The sequence below is a fragment of the Furipterus horrens genome, unplaced genomic scaffold (assembly GCF_987537825.1).
Source record: "Furipterus horrens unplaced genomic scaffold, mFurHor1.1.pri manual_scaffold_3, whole genome shotgun sequence".
NCBI classification, from domain to species: domain Eukaryota; kingdom Metazoa; phylum Chordata; class Mammalia; order Chiroptera; family Furipteridae; genus Furipterus; species Furipterus horrens.
Window position 1 is genome coordinate 167,971,958 of NW_028327173.1, and position 19,471 is coordinate 167,991,428.

Below are 19,471 nucleotides of genomic sequence, written 5' to 3' on the forward strand. Positions count from 1 at the left end.
CTTCTTTCAGTAAGAAGCACACAGCAGTCCCAACATGTTTTTTGCCTGCGTCAAAGCCCAATCCCATCCAACCCATTTCAATGGGTGCGCAACTTCTCCCAGCATGGCCGTGCCAGGGCACCACATCTGTGGACAGAACCAGGCTGATGGACATTTAAATCCTGGTAATTCCCCAAACTACTCAAAACCCCAAATAAAATTATGGTTATGAGTCTCATACTGCAGCTGTTTCAATTCTGCTCACCCAAATAGTACTATGGGATTGAGCACTGTTTCCTCTTAACCACTGAGTGGATGAGGTTACGCCAAAGGGACATCCCAAGGCTTCATGGCCATATCTCTTGCTCTGATCTGACTGGGGCCCTGGAGTCCTAGAGACACCAGGAAGTCTGCACCTCAGAACAGTCTGCAGAATGCTTATGGCGAGGTTGAAAGCTGATTTTTGATTAGTATTAAATCCAGGCTGAATCAGAGGCCAAGGTAGTCTGTAAGTTTCTCAGAATGCCATACATTGATTATGGGTGTGCTGAGATATTAATCTCTTTAGAGCCTGGGTAGGCCTGGCTGGTCACTTCTGGATGCACGCTGTCTCAACAGGTTAATAGGTTAATCTGGTGTACCTCAGCTTACCCCAGTGTCATACAAATGTCTTATTTTTGGTCATCAGGTGAAAAGGTTAGGAAGCATTGCTTTATGGTGTTACTGTTTAAATAATCTTTATTCCTAATAATTTTTGTATACAATTGAAAGTTTAAGACCCAAATCCTTTTGAGAATCTGATAAAGCCAAAGTCCTTCTTCCCAGAATGCATCTGACTCATTCATGCAATATTCTGCATACAAATTCAGAGGGTTACAGAATCCTGGTACGTGTCTGTTCTGGAAGGATTATCAGATGAGCCCAAATTTACTAATTTTAGAGGAGTTCAGCTGCTTCTTCCCCCGCCCCTTCCTCTAGTACAGATTCAAGACCAGAGAATTGTCAAATAAAAATCTGAAGAAATGATTACACTGAACTCCCTTAAAATCTCCTGGGGGAGGAGGGGTCATGTAGAAAGCACTATCTCCTGGAAGTGGCAGTCCCAAAAAGTGCCCAGCTGCTCAGGGAGGATTTGCTAATTGCTGGCTCCGAGCACCACCTCCCCTTGCTGTACCCACTGCTGAGTGTTGGAAACCACTCGCAGGTACAAGCAGTTCTCAGCACACCTCCCTTCGGGTTGGATGCATTTTTGGTTAGTGTGTGTAGTACTAGAAGCCCCATGTAATCACCTTACAGTCTCCCTTCTCCACTGCAAGTACATGACCTTGTTCACGTGTATCCATCCCTCCACACTTACCACTAATCAAGACAAGACTGTACAAACGGAGAATAGGGGAAAAAAGAACATTTACGTCAATTAATTTTAGCAGCATCTTTATTGCAACAAAGAACCTGTAATAAAATGCAACAAAACTAATGTTTTGCTTTACATGATTAAAAGCTATGTAGCTGAAAATGAGAAAACCCATAAACTTACTGGTGTGAGACATGCAATTCTTTTTATACAAGTCAATGCTTAAAACAGCAGGCACTTTATGTTCTAAAATTAAAGACCTGAACTCCAATTGTGCTGAATACAACATAAATTTGTATTTGGGTTATTTAAAAACAAACATACAAACATGACTTTTTCTCTGTCCGCGAGGGACTTCTGAAATGATTACCTAAAGCTGTCTCTTGACAAAATAAGCAGGAGCCAGCACCTTGCACTAACATGCCTCCGTATTTTAGGCTGCAGGATGGCTAGGGAAGGCTGGGAGGGCCGGGAAGGTGGTGGTTAGGGAAGTTTCCTTCTTCCTCTATGTCTGCTGGGAATGCACACTAACACATCTTAGTTTAGATAGGGCCATGTCTCTCTTCTTACTTCAGATGGCTCTAAGTTGGGTTCCCAGGCTTAAGCAAGCACTCTACATCCCAATCCCCAAGTCCCCTTACTACACCAAGGAAGACACAATTAATACAATTTTAATGAGCTTCAGAATGTCATATACTAATGAGAAGTACTGCTTCATTAATAAGCATGCTTAGCATTTACTTTAGAATGGAAAAATTAACCATTTTGTTATCTTTAAAATGTTTCATAGGAATATATTAATAAATATTTCTTTAAAAATTTGCCTTTTCTACATATTTAACTACCATGAGTCAGGACATCTGAATGGAGTCTAGTACCAACTGAACACTGGCCATGGGTATATATTCTTCTCTCTATATATGTAGGTTCCTCTTCTAACAAAGAATATTAGATTATATCAAAGATATAATAGTTTGAAAAATGTATGAATCTATAATAAGGAGAGCTCTCATAGGAATCATTCCGCTTAAAGAGAGAATGATGTTACAGAGAGGTGGGACACCCCTTCTGTAAGGAACAAAACAAGTAGTAAAAAAACTAAGTATCATTATCTCTATCTCACTCTTTTAAAAAGTAATGCATGCATTTTGACTTCAACCTCTTGTATGAGGTTTTGGAAACAACCCAGGAATGGCATAGAGGGAAAAACTTTCATTCCAAAAGGACTCTCCAGACAAAGGGGATATACACAGTTAACGTGCTTCTTTTAGAGTGAGAGGGGACCAATAGTTATCACACATAAGTAGCTGTCTTGACTATTGTTTTCAGTTCTTGTAAATCAGTCCAGTGTAAAAATCACCTTTTAGTTTCTTAATCCAACTCCATTATCGATAGAAAAGTTTCTTAAAGCAGCCTACAAATGACTTGCTTTAGAATCACCTGGAAAGCTGCTTAGAAATGCAGATGCCTGGTCCCCACCCAAATAAACCACACCCAAACTTATAAGAGTGAGGTTCAAGACTGAATCTCTTTCAGTTAAGTATCCCAGATGAAGCTTAGATTTTGAGTCCCACAGGTTCAGCAATGCACAAGCAATCATACCTGCCAATGGTTGATCAAATGCGCCTATATATCAAGGATACAAAAACGCCATTTGATGTTTAACCTAGTGCTTTTTGACTCTTGTCAAAACTGCTCCTTTCATATACTCTTGCCTTTTAAGTGGTTAGCTGCAGACAGGGACCTACCGTTTTAGTGATGTTTCTATGGATTGCTTGATTGACTATAATGTTTTTCACATCAGTTTAAAAAAATCAAACTACCCAGTCAGGTATTTTTCCCCCTACAGAAAGAGGCTGGCATTTAAGTGACTGGGAATTAGAACAGAAGCATTCCTCATGATAGGAGGAAGGGAGAATCAAGATCCAAGAGGAAAACCTGTGAACTCCAGAGTGCATGAGGTTTTTAAGGTTTGTTTTGATAAAATAAGAGATGCTCTTTTAAAAAAACAGCCTTAATGGGGAAGAGGCTTCAAATGAGTAGCTGTCTAAAAGCCATTGTCCATATCATTTCTACCTGGTGTATCATAAAGAATGAGATCCTTGGAGGCCAACCAGTCCACAAACAAAAACCACTTTCAACCAGATATATACTTAAGTCACGTGGGAGAATATTTTCTTGGGGAAGAAAAGTTACCCAAATCAATTTAATTTAACATTGAAAAAAACAGAAACAAATCTTGGCATGGGAAAATATTGTAAACATGAAAATCAATACATATACAGACAAAAAGGAAAAGTGTGGCACCTATTATACAGGATAAATACACAAATAGTAAAACCCAATCCCCTTACCGAGGACAGAACCACCAGGTCACCCTGCCATTTCTGGACGCCTCCCATCTCCCACCTGGCCCTCAACGAGAAAGTCTACCTCTGATGCACAGCTGCCATTCTCAACAATGGAGGGAGGCTGTGCTCTTTATGGGAGAAGTGGTGAGACAGAAGAATCAAATTTTCCTGGAGTGTTGTTTCAAAGTACTAGTAACAACTTTCTAAACACTCTGGGTTGTGATATAAAGGGTCAAATTCATAGGTGTGTTCTCTGCCCCTGGCTCCAATGTGACCCATCTAGCATCCCAAGACTCTGAGGGGACAGATCCCAATCAGCACCTGAAAGCCTATGAGCTCTCTTAATAGTCACGTGCTGGAGCTAACCCAGGAAATGTCATGGCCATTCAAGAAATTGTTTATGGGCTTTGAACATAAAAAAGAGACATGGCTTGTCAGGATCAGTTGATGGTAAAGAGGTTATTCTGGAAACCTCTTTATTTTAAGCTTACAACATCTAAATTATACTCAAATAATTTAAAAGAGATGAAGGCAGCTTAAATTTGCAACATTTCCAAAACTAAAAAATGATAAAAAATTAGAATTTAGACTTATGAAAGTAACTCTTAAGAACTTCTCCTCTCCTGAATAATGTTAGTCTATAACTGTGTTGGCAAGAGAGTAATTTTTAAGTTCTGGTTTCCTTTACATTCTAGGAATTTAAATTTCACTTTCCAAACTTCTTCATGAGTACTTTTGATCAAATTATATTTCTGCTTAGTTCTTAAGCAGGCCCTTGCCTTCTCCTCTGCCTGTCCTTCTCCACACCCTGGTCTCCCCCTCCCCACTGTGATTCCCGTTCATCTCTCTAAAACCCTGGAACATTTTATTAAGAAAATACCCAATGGAAACTGGCACCACTAAATTTTCTGAAAAAATACAAGTGAATGTGTACCTTTTCCTTTTCGTAAAGGAAAAGAAATTGCCTGTAAATATTCAAGCTCTAATAGCTCAATTAAAAATTTTTTGCCTGTAAGTATCAATATTATAAGACTAATTAAATCCATGCTACATATAGTTACTTGCCTTTATGTGAAAGGAAAAACTCACTCTGTCATATCATTGAAGAGAACTATTTATACTAGATACAGTTAAAATTGGCTAAAAACTGGTCAGAGCTTGAATGAAACAATGTAAGTGTCTTTAGGAGGCCACTACGTTTTCCTTGAAAAATCATTAATGACTGGTTAAGTCATAGGTTTAATAGTGATTAATTCATAACATGCTGGATATACCCCAAGCAATGAAGCATAAGCTATTCAATTACATTTAAGTGCTATCAAATCTGTAACTAGTCAGAGATTCTGGAATTGAACCAAACCAATCACTAATATCATATTTTAACAAACTCAGAAGTATACTGTAAAAATACACTAATTAAGTCCATGAGGTTTATAATGCTATTAAAAGTGAAAATAAGGTTAACAGGGATACATACTGCTAATGCCTTACATCTGTCAGTAACTCTCACAGTATTGCTGGATCCCTTAGAAATATGTCATTCAATTTTCTGTGTGTATAGTTAAGGTTTTAGATTACTATCCACAAGCTGTAGATGTCTGCATGGCACCAAATATACTTCCAGAAGTAGATGTTATGTGGCAGGAATCAAATTGTGATGATCAATTCTATGTTCTCTATTGATGAAACTGCCTCATTTGGTTCAACAGCCAGTGTGCACAGAATTCTACACAGGTCAGACTTAGATCACTTTCAGAGCAGCAATACGTGATCCAAGGTTTTCTTGAAGGTAGTGCAAAAGATGCAGTTCATAATGCTCTCCAGATTCAGGAACTCTTATGCTGTGTCTCTCCTGAGGATAGATCTTAACAACAAAAAAATCAAAACAAAAAATAAGAATTTAATTAATACATCTCTACCCAAAGCTTCCCATTTTTTAACAGGATTAGTAACATAGAGCATACCCTCTCCAGAATACTACACACATACATCCTTTCTAAAGGCCCCTCTCCTCTTTTCAATTTTTCAATTACATGTTATTCTGTATTAGTTTCAGATGTACAGCATAATGGTTAGACAATCACATACTTTACAAAGTGGTCCCCTTGATATTTCAAGAGCCCACCTGGCATGCCTTACGTTACGTCCCCGTGACTATGTTGTGACTACCAATCTGTACTTCTCAATCCCTCCACCTTTCTCACCCAGCCCCTTGCCAAACCCCTTTCCCTCTGGCAACTACCAGTCTGATTTCTGTATCTATGAGTGTGCTTCTATTTTGTTTATTTTTCTCTTTAGATTCCACATATAAGTGAAATCATGTGGTATTATGTCTGTCTGACTTATTTCACTTAGCATAATATCCTCTAGGTCCATCCATGGTGTTGCAAATGGTAATATTTCAGTATTTTTTATGGCCAAATATATCCCATTATATGTATGTACCACAGCTTTTTTATCTACTTGTCTATTGATGGCATTGGGTTGCTTCCACATGTTGGCTATTGTAAATAATGCTGCAAATGGGGTAGACAGTCTATACAATAAATGGTGTTGGAAAAACTGGGCAGATACATGCAAAAAAATGAAACTAGGCCACCTTCTTACACCATATACAAGAATAAACTCAAAATGGATTAAAGACTTAAATGTAAGACCCTCTCCTCTTTTTATAATTCCCTATATACCATTAAGCTTACGGAAGGATTTATGTGTAGACCAATGGTTCTTTAAGTGTGGTCTGCAGTCTTCTGGGGTCCTAAGACACCCTTTTAAGGGATACAGAAGGTCAAACTACTTTCAGAACAATACCAAAACATTATTTGCCCTTATTCCCTGGGCTGGCATTTGTACTGATAATGTAAAAGCAATGGTGAGTGATAGTGCCGGTGCCTTAGCATGAATCAAGGCAATGACATTAAATTATAGTATAAGTCACAGTATTCTTCAGCACCACATACTTGCAGTAAAAAAGAAAAATGTCACTTTCACTTAAGTCTCAGTAAACATTAGAATTTAATTTTATTACATTGTAGCTCTTGAGTGAGATGTCTTTTTAATATTCTGTGGTGATAAAATGGAAAGAATGCATAAAGTACTTCTCCTATAGGATGTCTCAAGAAAAACAACTTGTGCAACTGACTTGCAAGCTAAACTGCCACTTTCTAAATGGAACTTCATTTTCAACGTGAAAGAATGGCTGACAATTAATGGTGATTCAGACGCGGGCATCTGGCAAACATTTTTCAAAAATGAATGAACTAAGCTAGTCATTTCAAGGACAGCACTGACAGTATTTGTTGCCAATGATAAATTTTGAGCTTTTAAGAGAAAATTAGAATTCTGGAAAACTTGCTTCTACTACTACTGGTTCATGAGCTTCCCAGTATGAACTTAAGAAACTTTTTGATGAGATCACTGGAATTTTCATGTGAGTTTTAAAACACTGGATAATGATATGAGCCAACATTTAGAAGACTAGCATAACACAGTGAACCAATATTTTCCAGATGACCACTGCATGCACAAAAGATCCATTTGAAATACAAGATCCAATAGATTATAATGTAACACAGTATGAAAAATTTATAAAAATGGCTCAGATTCCACACAAAAACTAACTTTAAGAAACTAATATTTGTCCAGTTTTATAGTATCAAAGAATATCCCACAATATCTAAGAAGGCTAAACTCATTTCTTAAATACATATTCTGTGAGGCTGAATTTTCTTCATATACTGTAGACAAAACAATTTGCAACAGATAGCATCTAGAAGTAGCTATGAGAATCCAAGTGACTTCCTTATTAAGCCAGACATTTAAGGGGATTTACAAAAATGTAAAGCAGTGCAATTTTTATGAGTAAATTTTGTTTTGTTTTGGAAAATATTCTCCCCCTCCCATAAAAATGTGATTTTTATTAATATGTAATAGTCTATTATTACTATTTTTAAATAAATATTTTAAACATTTTAATAGTTTTAATGTCTTACATGAGAAATATAACCCACATACACAAAAGCTGTTTGGTGTGTACAGAGGACAAAAATACTTGATTACTGCTGCCATAGACAAATATCTCATAGTTTACCTACATAAATGTCAACTGAAACATAAAAAAGGAAAAAGGAACATTTTTCATTTCTTATGAGCATTTAATAGATATAAGAAGTAGAAAGGAGGAAGAGTTTCTCTTAAAATCTTCTTAGTTGAGTAATGTACTCATGACCTAAAAATCCTTTCTGCAACAATGATATCAGGTAACATTTCCTCACCCTTGCAAGGGGAAGAAGGAAAGCAAAGGAGGATGGTAAATGGACTCCTGTCACCTTTTCCATGATTACGAACTGAAAGCAGATACCAATACATAAGTCATAGAATCCAACAGGCCAGGTTTCAGCCTGACTACAACAGAATCTCAATTTTTATCCAACTAGAGGCATTACTAACTATGCCTATCACTTTAGTTCTCTTAAGCTAAGAATGGCTACAGCTGAAAATTCAGCCTTACTCCATAGTTTATTATATCAATCACTAATCACTACTAATTTAAAAAGTGTAGAAAACCTCACCTGTAAGTCATATGGCTTTCCCGCCCTCACTAAAAAACTCAGTAATATACTGGTGTGTGCAAAGTGGACATTCTCATCCAAGAATCCATGTAAGAGCAGTAAACGATTTGGTCTGGAGAAATAGAAATACCACAGGATTAGGCAAGACAGAGTATCTGGACAACCCACTTAGCTCCTTTAAACTAATCACAATCAACTATGTTAACTTCCTTATAATATAATGTTAGAATGAGGATTCAACATTTTCAATATTATATTTGTAATATATTAACTAGATGCTACATGTATAAAAGATTAAGAAAGTAAAAACATCATGTGTAAAATTTCCTATTAAAATATTAGCACACATCAATAGCATGTCCCCAGAAAAAGAAAAATCATAAACACCATTTGTAAAACAATCAGAGATAAAATGTTTTCCACCTTATATAGTAGTGCATTTAAACTTCCTTTAGCACATGCAAATTGCGTCTAATATAACTTGTAGGGAAAAAAAAAGATGAACTATCCTATAATTCAGCTTTGAGAAACACCCATGCCATTCTATTATTCTATAAAATATTAGTCTTGGTTAATAGTATTTGTAGTTTTCATTATTAATATTAAAGAAAACTTTTAAAAATACAATTTTAAATTTATAATCTTAATTTTAAAGCCTGAACTTACTCAGAGGGGAACTTTTCTGCTTGCATGGCCACAGATCCTAAGTAATAGCCCTGTTCATTTTGGTCAGGGTGACCCATATAACGTTCCGTGTAGCCTGTATCATAGAAGATCCACAGAGTGACTGGGGCCCCAGCAATAGCAACCTGCGTAAGGCAACAGTGATAGTTGAGTGTGGTCCAGAAAAGAAGAGCTAGCAATGAGAATCTGTAAAAGTAAATTCACAGGCTAAAATTATCCTTAGGCTTTAGCCTCACGACTAGAGCTACGTGGTCTTAGGTCACTCAAAAAAATCAAAGTGGAGTGCCAAGGTCAAGAACTTGATACTTTGTGAGACAGTTAGCGTTTTGTTCCATAGGCATGCTATACACCAAACCCTTAACCTGGGCTCACTGAAATATAAACATGTTTTTTAAAAGGGTAGACACTGAACTAGAACACATGGATGCTTCAGTAGAAACTCATTCCTGCTACTGGGGGAAAAATGTGCAAGAAGTGCCTATCAGCTTTATATACATAGGAAAAGCAGTCAATTTTTTAAAGCTTCTGTTGGCAGACAGGTTTTAAATCAATGAATGAAATATATTTAAGCACTAAACAGTTACCTCAATTTAAGGTTCCCACACATGGTTTTATATTTAAATGTTACAGGTACATTCCTGACAGCTATAAGCCTGGACAAATTATGACAGTTTTCAGGGTTCATTTTGTGGTTATTTTAAATAAAAATTATGTGAATATACACGAAAGAACAGAAACCCTATCATTTTTATTCTTAGAAATAAAAATTATTTTTCACTGCATAAAATCATGTTATTGAAATACAAGGGGGGGCAAAAGTAGGTTTATAGATGTGAGTACATGAAACCGTTTATTCTTGTGTTATTATTTATTAATTACTGTATCATTTTCCATACGAACAACTGTAAACCTACTTTTCCCCCATCCTATAAAAAAGAAAACCACTACCCATAATTCCCACTCCCTTAACAACTGCTAGTATCTTTATATATTTTCTTCTAGCACATTTTTCTAAGAAGTTTATAGAATTGTAACTGTCATTTATATATTTAATAATTTGTCCATTTAATAAAGATTTAATTCAGACCTATTATATGATGACAAGTACTGTGCTTAGCTGCTGAGGATACAGTGATACAGTACATCTGAGGGGTAGTCAGGTCCCGCAGAAATTGCAGTCCAATAATTTAACAAGTAACTACAATCCAATATATATGCTTGTGTGTTTTACTAATCATAACTAACTCTCAAAATCTTTGGCATATGTCTACAAATAACCAATAACTGGTCACCAAGTTGACAAGTAGTTTTTTAAAATAGATTTGTAAATATATAACTCATTTGGCTATCACAAGTTGATAGATATTTCTATTATCTTACATTGTTTTTAAACAAAGAAACCCTAACATTCCATAATACTACCAACTCTGTAAACCTTTAGAAAAAAAATCAGCATTTTCCTCATATTCTCAATCTATAGAAAATTCTATCCTTATTACCAACATAAGTACAATAGAAGTCACATACCCTGAAAATATCTGATCTCTGGATTAATGCCATCAGGGAGAGGTATCCTCCATAGGACCAGCCATGGATGCCCACACGGTCTAAGTCAATGAAATCATATTGAGAAGCTAGATACTGGAGTCCTTCTACCTGGTCGTCAATTTCTATTTGTCCCTGTCAAAAAAGGGAGAACATTTCACTGATTCTGATGAATAAAAGTCTCATTATAAGAGTGCTTTTTAAATTAATAAATGTTTTTTTACTAAAAATACCTGTGGTTTTTTTTTTAATTAGAATTCATTATCAATTGAGATTCTGTTGCTTGAAAAACTTTTTTTTAAAAACTGTGTTAGAGATAGGAGCCTATAGCTTCTGTTGCTAGTCTGAGAGTTTAGTTATCCATTAGTCATAAAGTTCTTTCCTGCTGCAACCCAAACTTGCCCCTTGCCATACGGGTATTTCCCATCTCCGTTTGTTCTGTTGTCTGCTAAGAGTCAGCATCTTCCTTGTAACAAGCCTTCCCATACCCAAAGATGAAAAATTAGCCCCCTTCAGTGGGTAACTAATTTCACCTCTCCTTTTTAAAAACGTAATGCAGTATAGCAGAAGGAATCACTCTTGAGGCCTTATCCTCCTAGTTCCCCACAGTCTACCTCTAGGAACTGAACATACTATTTCTTTCAAGTCCTATTAAGTTTTAACTCCTACCACCACCACCCTGTCTGTATTACTAGGCCTGCCAGTGCACACAATCTCACTTCACTGAGTGAAAACAAAATAAAACAAACAAAAAAAAAACTTACATGAGAATACAACATAAGGTCAAAGAACTGGCTGTGGGAGAAAATCCCCATGTCTTACTCAGCATGTCCAATACACTGGCAAACACAGTAACTGCATTACTGTGCAAAAGGAACATCGGATTCTCATCATTTCCCAAAGCAGCAGAAAGGACATGGGACATCTCTAAAAGGTAGCATTTAAAGCTTCCTGTAGAGAGAAAGAGGCTTGTCACAAGGAAGGCACTAACCAGTTGTTTCTCTCTTCACAGAGGACAGAACAAATCTCAGTTATTCCTCTCCATAGTGTACAGGATGCTGAAAGCTAAATGGTGCTGCCGTCTGGCTAAGCTAGACATACAAAAAACAAAGAGGCTATTTCTATGTAAAAGTGGTTCTATCTCAGCTCCCCGAAGTTACATACGAGCAGACATGAGCTAGCCTAGTGAAGATCGAATTGCATCTTCCCTCCCACCCCCGAACTCTAATACTAACACTCACTGTCTCATTCACTCACAGCTCCTTCCCCCTACTCTCTCTGGGATTTCACACCAAACAATGCACCAGAAACGTGTCTTTAAAAGAAAAATGTTTGTATGTTCACATACCATTTTATATTTAAAGGCGCCTTCAAATTTAAGCCCTCGGTGACAGGATCCCCTGTTGTCTATCACTACAACCACATAACCCAGAGAGGCTAGAGTATTCAAACGGAAATACTTGACTCCTTTAAACCGATTATTCACCAACTGCACCTGAGGAAGAAATACGACTTCAGTGAAATTTATTATATGGTAGCATGCATACAAAAGCATAGGAGGCAGGACACTGCAAAAAGTAGAAAGCTTAAATTTTTAATATTTTTGCCTTTAAAAAGACATTTTATTTTTTTGTGGGCAAAAGCACTTAATTTGAGATCCACCCTCTTACCAAAAATTTAAGTGTACAATATATCATTAATTATAGGACAACATACAGTAGATCTCTAGAACTTACTCATCTAGTGTAATTGAGACTTTATTTATTAGTAACTACCACCCCCATTTATTTTTAAATTAGCTTAAACATTTTCATGTTTATTGCGCTTCTTTTCTTTTTCCCTATGTAGGACAGTTGACCTTAAGCCTGAAGGGAGCAAGCTGATCCCGGATTTCTCCAAGTCCACATTTCTTTTCAACCAATTCTTATGGGTCCAAAAGGCAGGGAACCTTTGACACCCTTTGTAGGAGGGCACTTCTTTTCTTTCTTTTTAAATTTCATTTTTTTATTGTATTTCTTCCATTACCATTTATCACCCTTGTCTTTCTTAACACACTTAATTCAGGGCAATTACTGAACAACTAATGACTTTAAAACTGTGTCATTCAAATGATATAGACAAGAATAAATAGATCATTTTTCTTCCCTACTCATCTCTTGTGGTATTGTCTTAGACCAGTAGCAGGAAAACTTAGTATTTTAATAAAACACCATGACCAGCTGCTTTTTTCCTGTTACACAAATGAGTGCAAAAGGTAGAATAATTCTTTTTTTTAAGTATATTTTACTGATTATGTTGTTACAGTAGTTCCAATTTTTTCCCCCTTTGCTCCCCTCTGCCCAGTACCCCTTTTCCCTCCAGCAAACCCAGCCCCCTTAGTTCACGTCCATGGGTCGTGCATATAAGTTATTTGGCTTCCCCCTTTCCTATACTATTCTTAACTTTCCTGTCTATTTTGTACCAACCGATTATGCTTCTTCTTCTTCTTCTTTTTTTAAATAATTTGTTCATTTATTTATTTTATTTTTAGAGAGAGGGGAAAGAAGAAAGAGGGAGAGAAACATCAATGTGTGGTTGCCTCTCACTCACGCCCCCAACTGGGGACCAGACGTGCAACCTACTCATGTACCCTGACTGGGAGTTGAACCAGTGACACTTGGCTCGCAGGCCGACGCTCAATCCACTGAGCCACAGCAGCCAGGGCCGATTATGCTTCTTAGTCCCTGCACCATATCCCCATTTCTCCCCCATCCCCCTCTCAGCTGATAACCCTCCAAATGATTCCCATACCTATGATTCTGCTCCTATTCTGGTTTCCTTAGTTGGATTTTGTTTTTATTTTTTAGATTCAGTTGTTGATAGTTGTGAGTTTGTTGTCATTTTAGTGTTCATAGTTTTGATCTTTTTCTTAAGTAAGTCCCTTTGACATTTCATATGGCTTGGTGATGATGAACTCCTCTAGCTTCATCTTGTCTGGGAAGCACTTCACCTGCCCTTCCATTCCAAATTATAGCTTTGCCGGATAGAGTAATCTTGGTTGTAGGTTGCTTTTCTTCACATTGAATACTTCTTGCCAGTCCCTTCCTGCCTGCAAAGTGTCCTCTGAGAAATCAGCTGATAGTCCTATAGGCACCCCCCTGTAGGCAACTCTCCGCCTCTCTTTTGCTGCCCCCAGGACTCTCTCTTTATGTTTCACCTTTGGCATCTCAGTCATGATGCGTCCTGGTGTGGTCCCCTCTGGGTACAGCTCGCCCAGGACCCTCCATGCTTCCCGGACCTATATGTCCATCTCCTTCACAAAATTTGGGAAGTTTCCCTCATTTTTTTCAATTCTTGCTTCCTCATTCTGCACTGGTTGACTGTTTTCCTTCCTCATGTTCCAAATCATTGATTTGAACCCCGGTTTCCGTCCCTTAACCACTGGTTTTGTGTGGATTTTCCTTCGTTTCACTTAGCATAGCCTTCACTTCTTCCCTTATGCATTTGCCGTACTCAAGCATACCTGTCAAGCCTGTGAGCATCTTTATCACCAGTGTTTTAAATTCTGCATCTGTTAGGTTGTCTGTCTCCTCATATGTTAGGCTGGCTATCTCCTTGTCGCTTAGTTCTCCCACTGGAACCTTGATCTGTTCCCCTTTTGGGCCATACTTCTCTATCTCCTCATTCTGACAGGCTCCTGTGTTTGTTTGCCTCCACGTCCCAGGTAGAGCTGTTGCTCCTGTTACATTTTAAGGGACGGAGCCTTAGGTATTTGTCAGTACAGGGTGACCTGTTTCACCACGTTGTGGCGCTCTATGTGGGGGAGGGGTCTGAGAGGGAACAATGCCGCCTGCCCAGCACTCGCCCCTTTTCCAGGCACCTCTCCCACTTCTGCACTGGACTGGTGCCCCTCTAGCTGCTGCCCTGGCATCATTCCCGGAGTGGGTGGGTCTGCGGACGTTCTAAGACCATGGGGGCCCTATAAACAAGCAGACTCTGCTGAGAGAACGGCAGTTTCTGCCTCCACCCCAACCCTCACTGGTCTGCACAGTCAGAAGCAGTGAGGCTTGACCTTCCCCAGTGCTGGGACTGTGAGCCGTGAGGTCTGGTGAGGAGCTGGGAATGCTCTACAGGTGTCCCTCCTGACTTTTTAAAATGTATGTCGGCGCTTTCTGCCAGCCTGCTGCTGCCACTGCTGCCACCGCCACCACACTGCGTCCTCTCTGCCCGGCTCTGCCCCTCCTACCTGTCTGGATGAGTATTTCTTCTTTATATCTTTGTTTACTGGACTTCCACGCAGTTTGAATTTCTGGAACTTCTGGTTGTCTCTAGTTTTGAGGTAGTTGTATTCCTTCTTAGTTGTGGAGGGAGACGCAGCGTGTCTGTCTATGTCTCCATCTTGGCCGGAAGTCAGTAGAATAATTCTTAAATACCTTTATATCCCTAGAAACTATACTCAAAATGACTGGGAAATTAAGTGTAGTTTAGTGTTTCACCAGAAATAAACTACCTAGTGAAAAGAAGACTTTAATTAGTAGGCAAAAGTTACACAGTTTGGTGGACACTAAGATAGATATTAAACAATAATAAATGTCTGGCAAATGAGAAAGAATTTTTCTCTGACTGAAACCAATGGGAAAACCAAGTCAGCCAGGAGTTAAACCCTGGCCAGGTAACTCAGAGGGTTAGAGTATCACCAAGGTTGTAGGTTTGATCCCCGGTCAGGGCACATTCAAGAATCAACTAATGCATAAGTGGAAAAACAAATTGATGTTTCTCTCTCTCTCCCTTCCTTTCTCTCTCTCTATAAAAAAAAATCAATCTATCAATAAAAAGTTTAAAGAAATAAATATATCAGTAAGAATCAATACTATCTTTACTCAATAGCTACTGAGCATTTATTGGGCTAGATTTGGGGAAAGTGTAGAGAACCTTCTCTTTTTGAACATTTGAATGTTAGTACCCCAGTGGCCTTCCTGTTTCTGTGCTTGTCCTCCGATAGTCTGCTCACATGGTAGCAGAGCAATGCTTTAAAAATGTAAACCAGGTATGACTTTGTAGCTTAGCTTTATATTCTTTACCACTTTCTTTGAGACCCTACATTATCTGGCCTTTGGCAATTTCTCTGACCTCATCTCCTACCCTTTCCTTCCTTACACACTGTACTCTAACTGTGTTATCAACTATTGATTCTAACCCCAGGACCTTGACCTTGGAATTTACTATTCCCTCTGTCCGGAATGCTCTTCCCTCAAATCTTTAACGTGGCTCATTCCTTCTCATCCTCTTGTAAAGAGAACCTTTCCTGATCTTCCTATCAGAACTTCCATTTTAGTTACTTTGCCATCCTCTTTTTGAGTAATTATTCATAGTACTCCCATTTATGAAGTTATCTATTTTTTGTTTACTTATTTTCCTAATTAAGCTCTATTAGGGTGGAACATTAGTCTGACTTGTGCACTGTGGTATCTTCACTGCCTTGAACAGTACCTGGTGCATAATGGGAAGTTAATAACTATTTGGTAAATAAAAAATAAAGATAGGAGAATGATGTTTTCCCGTCCTACCACGAGAGGAGAAGTTTGGTGGGCAAAGGTTTTTGGTGTTTTTTCTTTCCTTTTTTCTCTCTCTCTCCTTCTTTCTTAGGAAGACAGTTGAAATAAGTACTATGTATAGAAGAACACAAATATGAGGATTTAAAAAAAACAACTTCATTTCTTTGCCTATCGTCATCCACAGAATATGCCCTCAAATGCTTGATAAAAAAAAAAATTCCCGACCTGGGACACGGAGGCAAACAAACATAGGAGCCTGTCAGAATGAGGAGACAGAGAAGCTTGGACAGAAAGGGCCCAGAGAATACAACAAGGATGCCAGCCTGTTAAACCAAGCATGCTGTGGTCCGGGGACAGCCAACTGACCTGAAGTCTGCACGATCCTTCCCCATGTGGGAAGGCCACCATCCCCTCCACACCCCCACTCTTATTAGGGATTTCTGGACACAAGGGTAGGTAGGACGACGACCATGTCCAGCTTGAAGCAGCTAGAGGAGCATGAGACCTTCGACCATTGTCATTTATAAGATTATAAAGGGTCTTAATCTTAAGTCTGAGAGGGGGGAATTGTTATTTTTTATTGTTATAAAAAAATAATTAATTAATTTAAAAAAGAAGAACAATATAGGAAAGGGTGAAGCCAAAGAACTTGCATGCATGACCCATGGACATGCTGGGGGAAGGGGGGTACTGGGCGGAGGGGAGCAAAGGGGGAAAAATTGTAACTATTTTAACAACATAAGCAATAAAATACACACACACACACACACACACACACACACACACACACACACACACACACACAAATTCCCCCAGAGCCAGTGTTTCTGCCTTTGGAGTCTTGAGGCCTGTTACTTCTAGAAGGAGGTACTTAAACATATTGCCCTTTGACATTGAAAACTCACAAGTTCCTTCAGAATCAGTTCTTCAAAACCTGTGTCCTAATATCACCTAACCTGCTCTTTCATACATTTACATTTAGAGAGCAGTGTCTGGCACACAGGAAACATCATAAGTATTTGTTAAATAGACATTTTTAAACACAGAGTTATTACCAATGAAGAGTTTAAAGAACTAAGCCTTGATGACCTTAATGGGAAATATTCATTGCTTTAAATTTCACCTTTGTTCAACATACAGACATTGTTGTATTTAGTGACAAAGTAATTCAACTCATCTTATGAACTGTGACATTTTCACCTGAATATACACCAAGAAAGAACACGGACCACTTATATGATTTAATCAAATTTCACAAGGCCATCAGGAAGACTTGTCTTACAGTAAGGAGCCTCTTCATAATTATCTCAAATTATCCAACAAGAGGATGAACTGATCTCCCCATGGGCTGAAGTGCCAGAGAGATTCTATCGTGCAAAGTCTCCTAGGGAAATCTCCCTGTAAACTGAATGCCAGATTCTCTTAAGGTCTCACCAAATCGAATGTTTCCAAAAAACACTTTGAGAAAGGAATTGTTTCTACAAGTACAAGAAAGTACAGTTATGCTTATAAAGTACTCCAAACACACAATTTTGTTTTAATTGCATTGACTGAGATTTTTTCATTATGGTAAAATATACATGACATAAAATTTATCATTTCAACCATTTTAAGTGTACAGTTTAGGAGCAGTAAGTACATTCACATTGTTGTACAACCATCACCACTGTCCATGAATTTTTTATCATCCCAAACAAAAAACTCCATACCTATTAAATACTAACTTCCTATTTCTCCCTCATTCCCTTGTAACTTCTACTTTCTGTTTCTATGAATTTGCTTATTCTAGACACCTCATTTTGTCCCTTTGTGTCTGGTTTATTTCACTCAGCACAATGTCCTCAAGGTTCATCCATGTTATATTTCCTCCTTTTTAAGGCTACATAATATTTCATTATATACCACATTTTGTTTACCAATTCATCTGTCAATGGACACTTGATTTGCTTCTACCTTTTGGCTACTATGAGTAATACTGCAATGAACCTTGGAGTACAAGTGTCTGTTCAAGTCTCTGCTTTGGGAACACACCCAGAAATGGAATTGCTAGATCAGACTGTAATTCTGTTTAACTTTTAAGAAACTGCCATAATGTTTTCCATAGTAGAGTTCTAATTTCTCCATACCCTTGTCAATATTTATTTCCCTCTTTTAAAAATAGCTCTCCTAATGGGTATGTGGTATCTCATTGTGGTTTTGATGTGCAGTTCCTTAATGACTAGTGATATTGCATATCTTTTCATTTGGCTTTGACTTTTAAAACTTAATTACTAATATAAGGTGTTGGTCTTAAAATCTAAATAACCAGATAGTTTTTACAGTGTTTTCACATATTTCATATATTATTTCTTCATTGGAAAGAAAAACACCCTTTTTACTTAGCCTTAATATCAAAATAATATAACAAAACATATAAAGCTTCTGAGAGTGTCCTGTAATTTATTTTGAGTTTCTTTGTATTAAGCCCCTTTTAAAAAAATGTTTACAAAGATATGGCTTCAAGTTTTTAACAAAAGCCTAATTTAACTTTTTCATGATTTTTCATGATATTTATGTGTAGATAACTGTCATATGAATGCAAATCATGTTTATTTATAAAACATATTTAATTAGGGCAAAGTGATTTAACTTGATATATTGACTAGATCACCACTGAGATTTTATGGATTATGTATTTATTTTACTTTTATTTTTTTGGATGGCTTTGGACCTAGATATATTTTCAGATACTAAATAACAGGGAATAATTATAAAGGATCTTTACTGAGTCCAAGAGCTACATTATAAAAACAATGTAATTATATTCAATTTCTTCAATGGCTCAATGTAAGATATATAATTAATAATAAACATTTTTAAAAATTTCCAATTAACCAATTCACCTATCCCAAATATTTTACTCTGATAGACAACAGAATTTACTTAATACTCATATTCTAATATTTTAATAAAGAAAAAAGAAAATCAAGGTTAAATTTCTTTCAGTGCTAAATAGTAGTATAACAGTTGTTTTAACTAGCTAATTAAAGTATTCTGTTTTTTTAAGAGATATAGCCTTAGAATGAAGAGAGGGGTATTCATCAGGCTATCATAGCTTTCTAAAATTAGCTGTTAAGACTCTTTATTTACCAAGAAATTTAATTATTTAATTTCATTTCCCAAACAAATTTCTTTAGAGAGAAAACAACATATTTACCTACTGATAGGAATATGCCATTCCCCATGACAGTTACAGTCCTTGGTGTAAATTAAGAAACTGACAATGATTTACAAATTAGATATCTAACAAAATCCAGTTTCCTGAATTCCTAAACTGGATAATTAGAACATAAGCCAGAATCAATAACAGCAGACTCAACAATGCTCAAATCTTAACTTAAATGATGGACTACACATTAAAAAAACAGTCTAAAAAATTATACACACACACACACACACACATATATGTAATAC

The 19,471-nt window shown here is 37.3% G+C and overlaps 1 protein-coding gene and 1 non-coding gene across 4 annotated transcripts in view; both read right to left on the reverse strand.

Annotated features, from left to right (window-relative positions):
• Nucleotides 1–1,396: 1,396 nt before the first annotated feature.
• DPP8 (dipeptidyl peptidase 8) overlaps nucleotides 1,397–19,471 on the reverse strand; it is a 54,638-nt gene continuing 36,563 nt past the window's right edge. For 2 of the 3 annotated variants that reach the window (XM_090270789.1, XM_090270788.1), the window contains exons 17-21: nucleotides 11,833–11,979; nucleotides 10,467–10,619; nucleotides 8,922–9,064; nucleotides 8,256–8,367; nucleotides 1,397–5,548 (exon numbers count right to left, since the gene is read on the reverse strand). In XM_090270789.1, the coding sequence (XP_090126915.1) occupies nucleotides 5,426–5,548; nucleotides 8,256–8,367; nucleotides 8,922–9,064; nucleotides 10,467–10,619; nucleotides 11,833–11,979 (678 nt within the window). In that variant the 3' untranslated portion in view covers nucleotides 1,397–5,425. Of the gene's footprint in view, nucleotides 5,549–8,255; nucleotides 8,368–8,921; nucleotides 9,065–10,466; nucleotides 10,620–11,318; nucleotides 11,436–11,832; nucleotides 11,980–19,471 lie in introns of those variants that run through there. The other variant, XM_090270790.1, reaches the window with a different exon arrangement.
• LOC150016654 (small nucleolar RNA SNORA38) lies at nucleotides 12,325–12,455 on the reverse strand. The gene has a single exon (XR_016510323.1). It is a non-coding gene; the product is annotated as a small nucleolar RNA SNORA38 (small nucleolar RNA).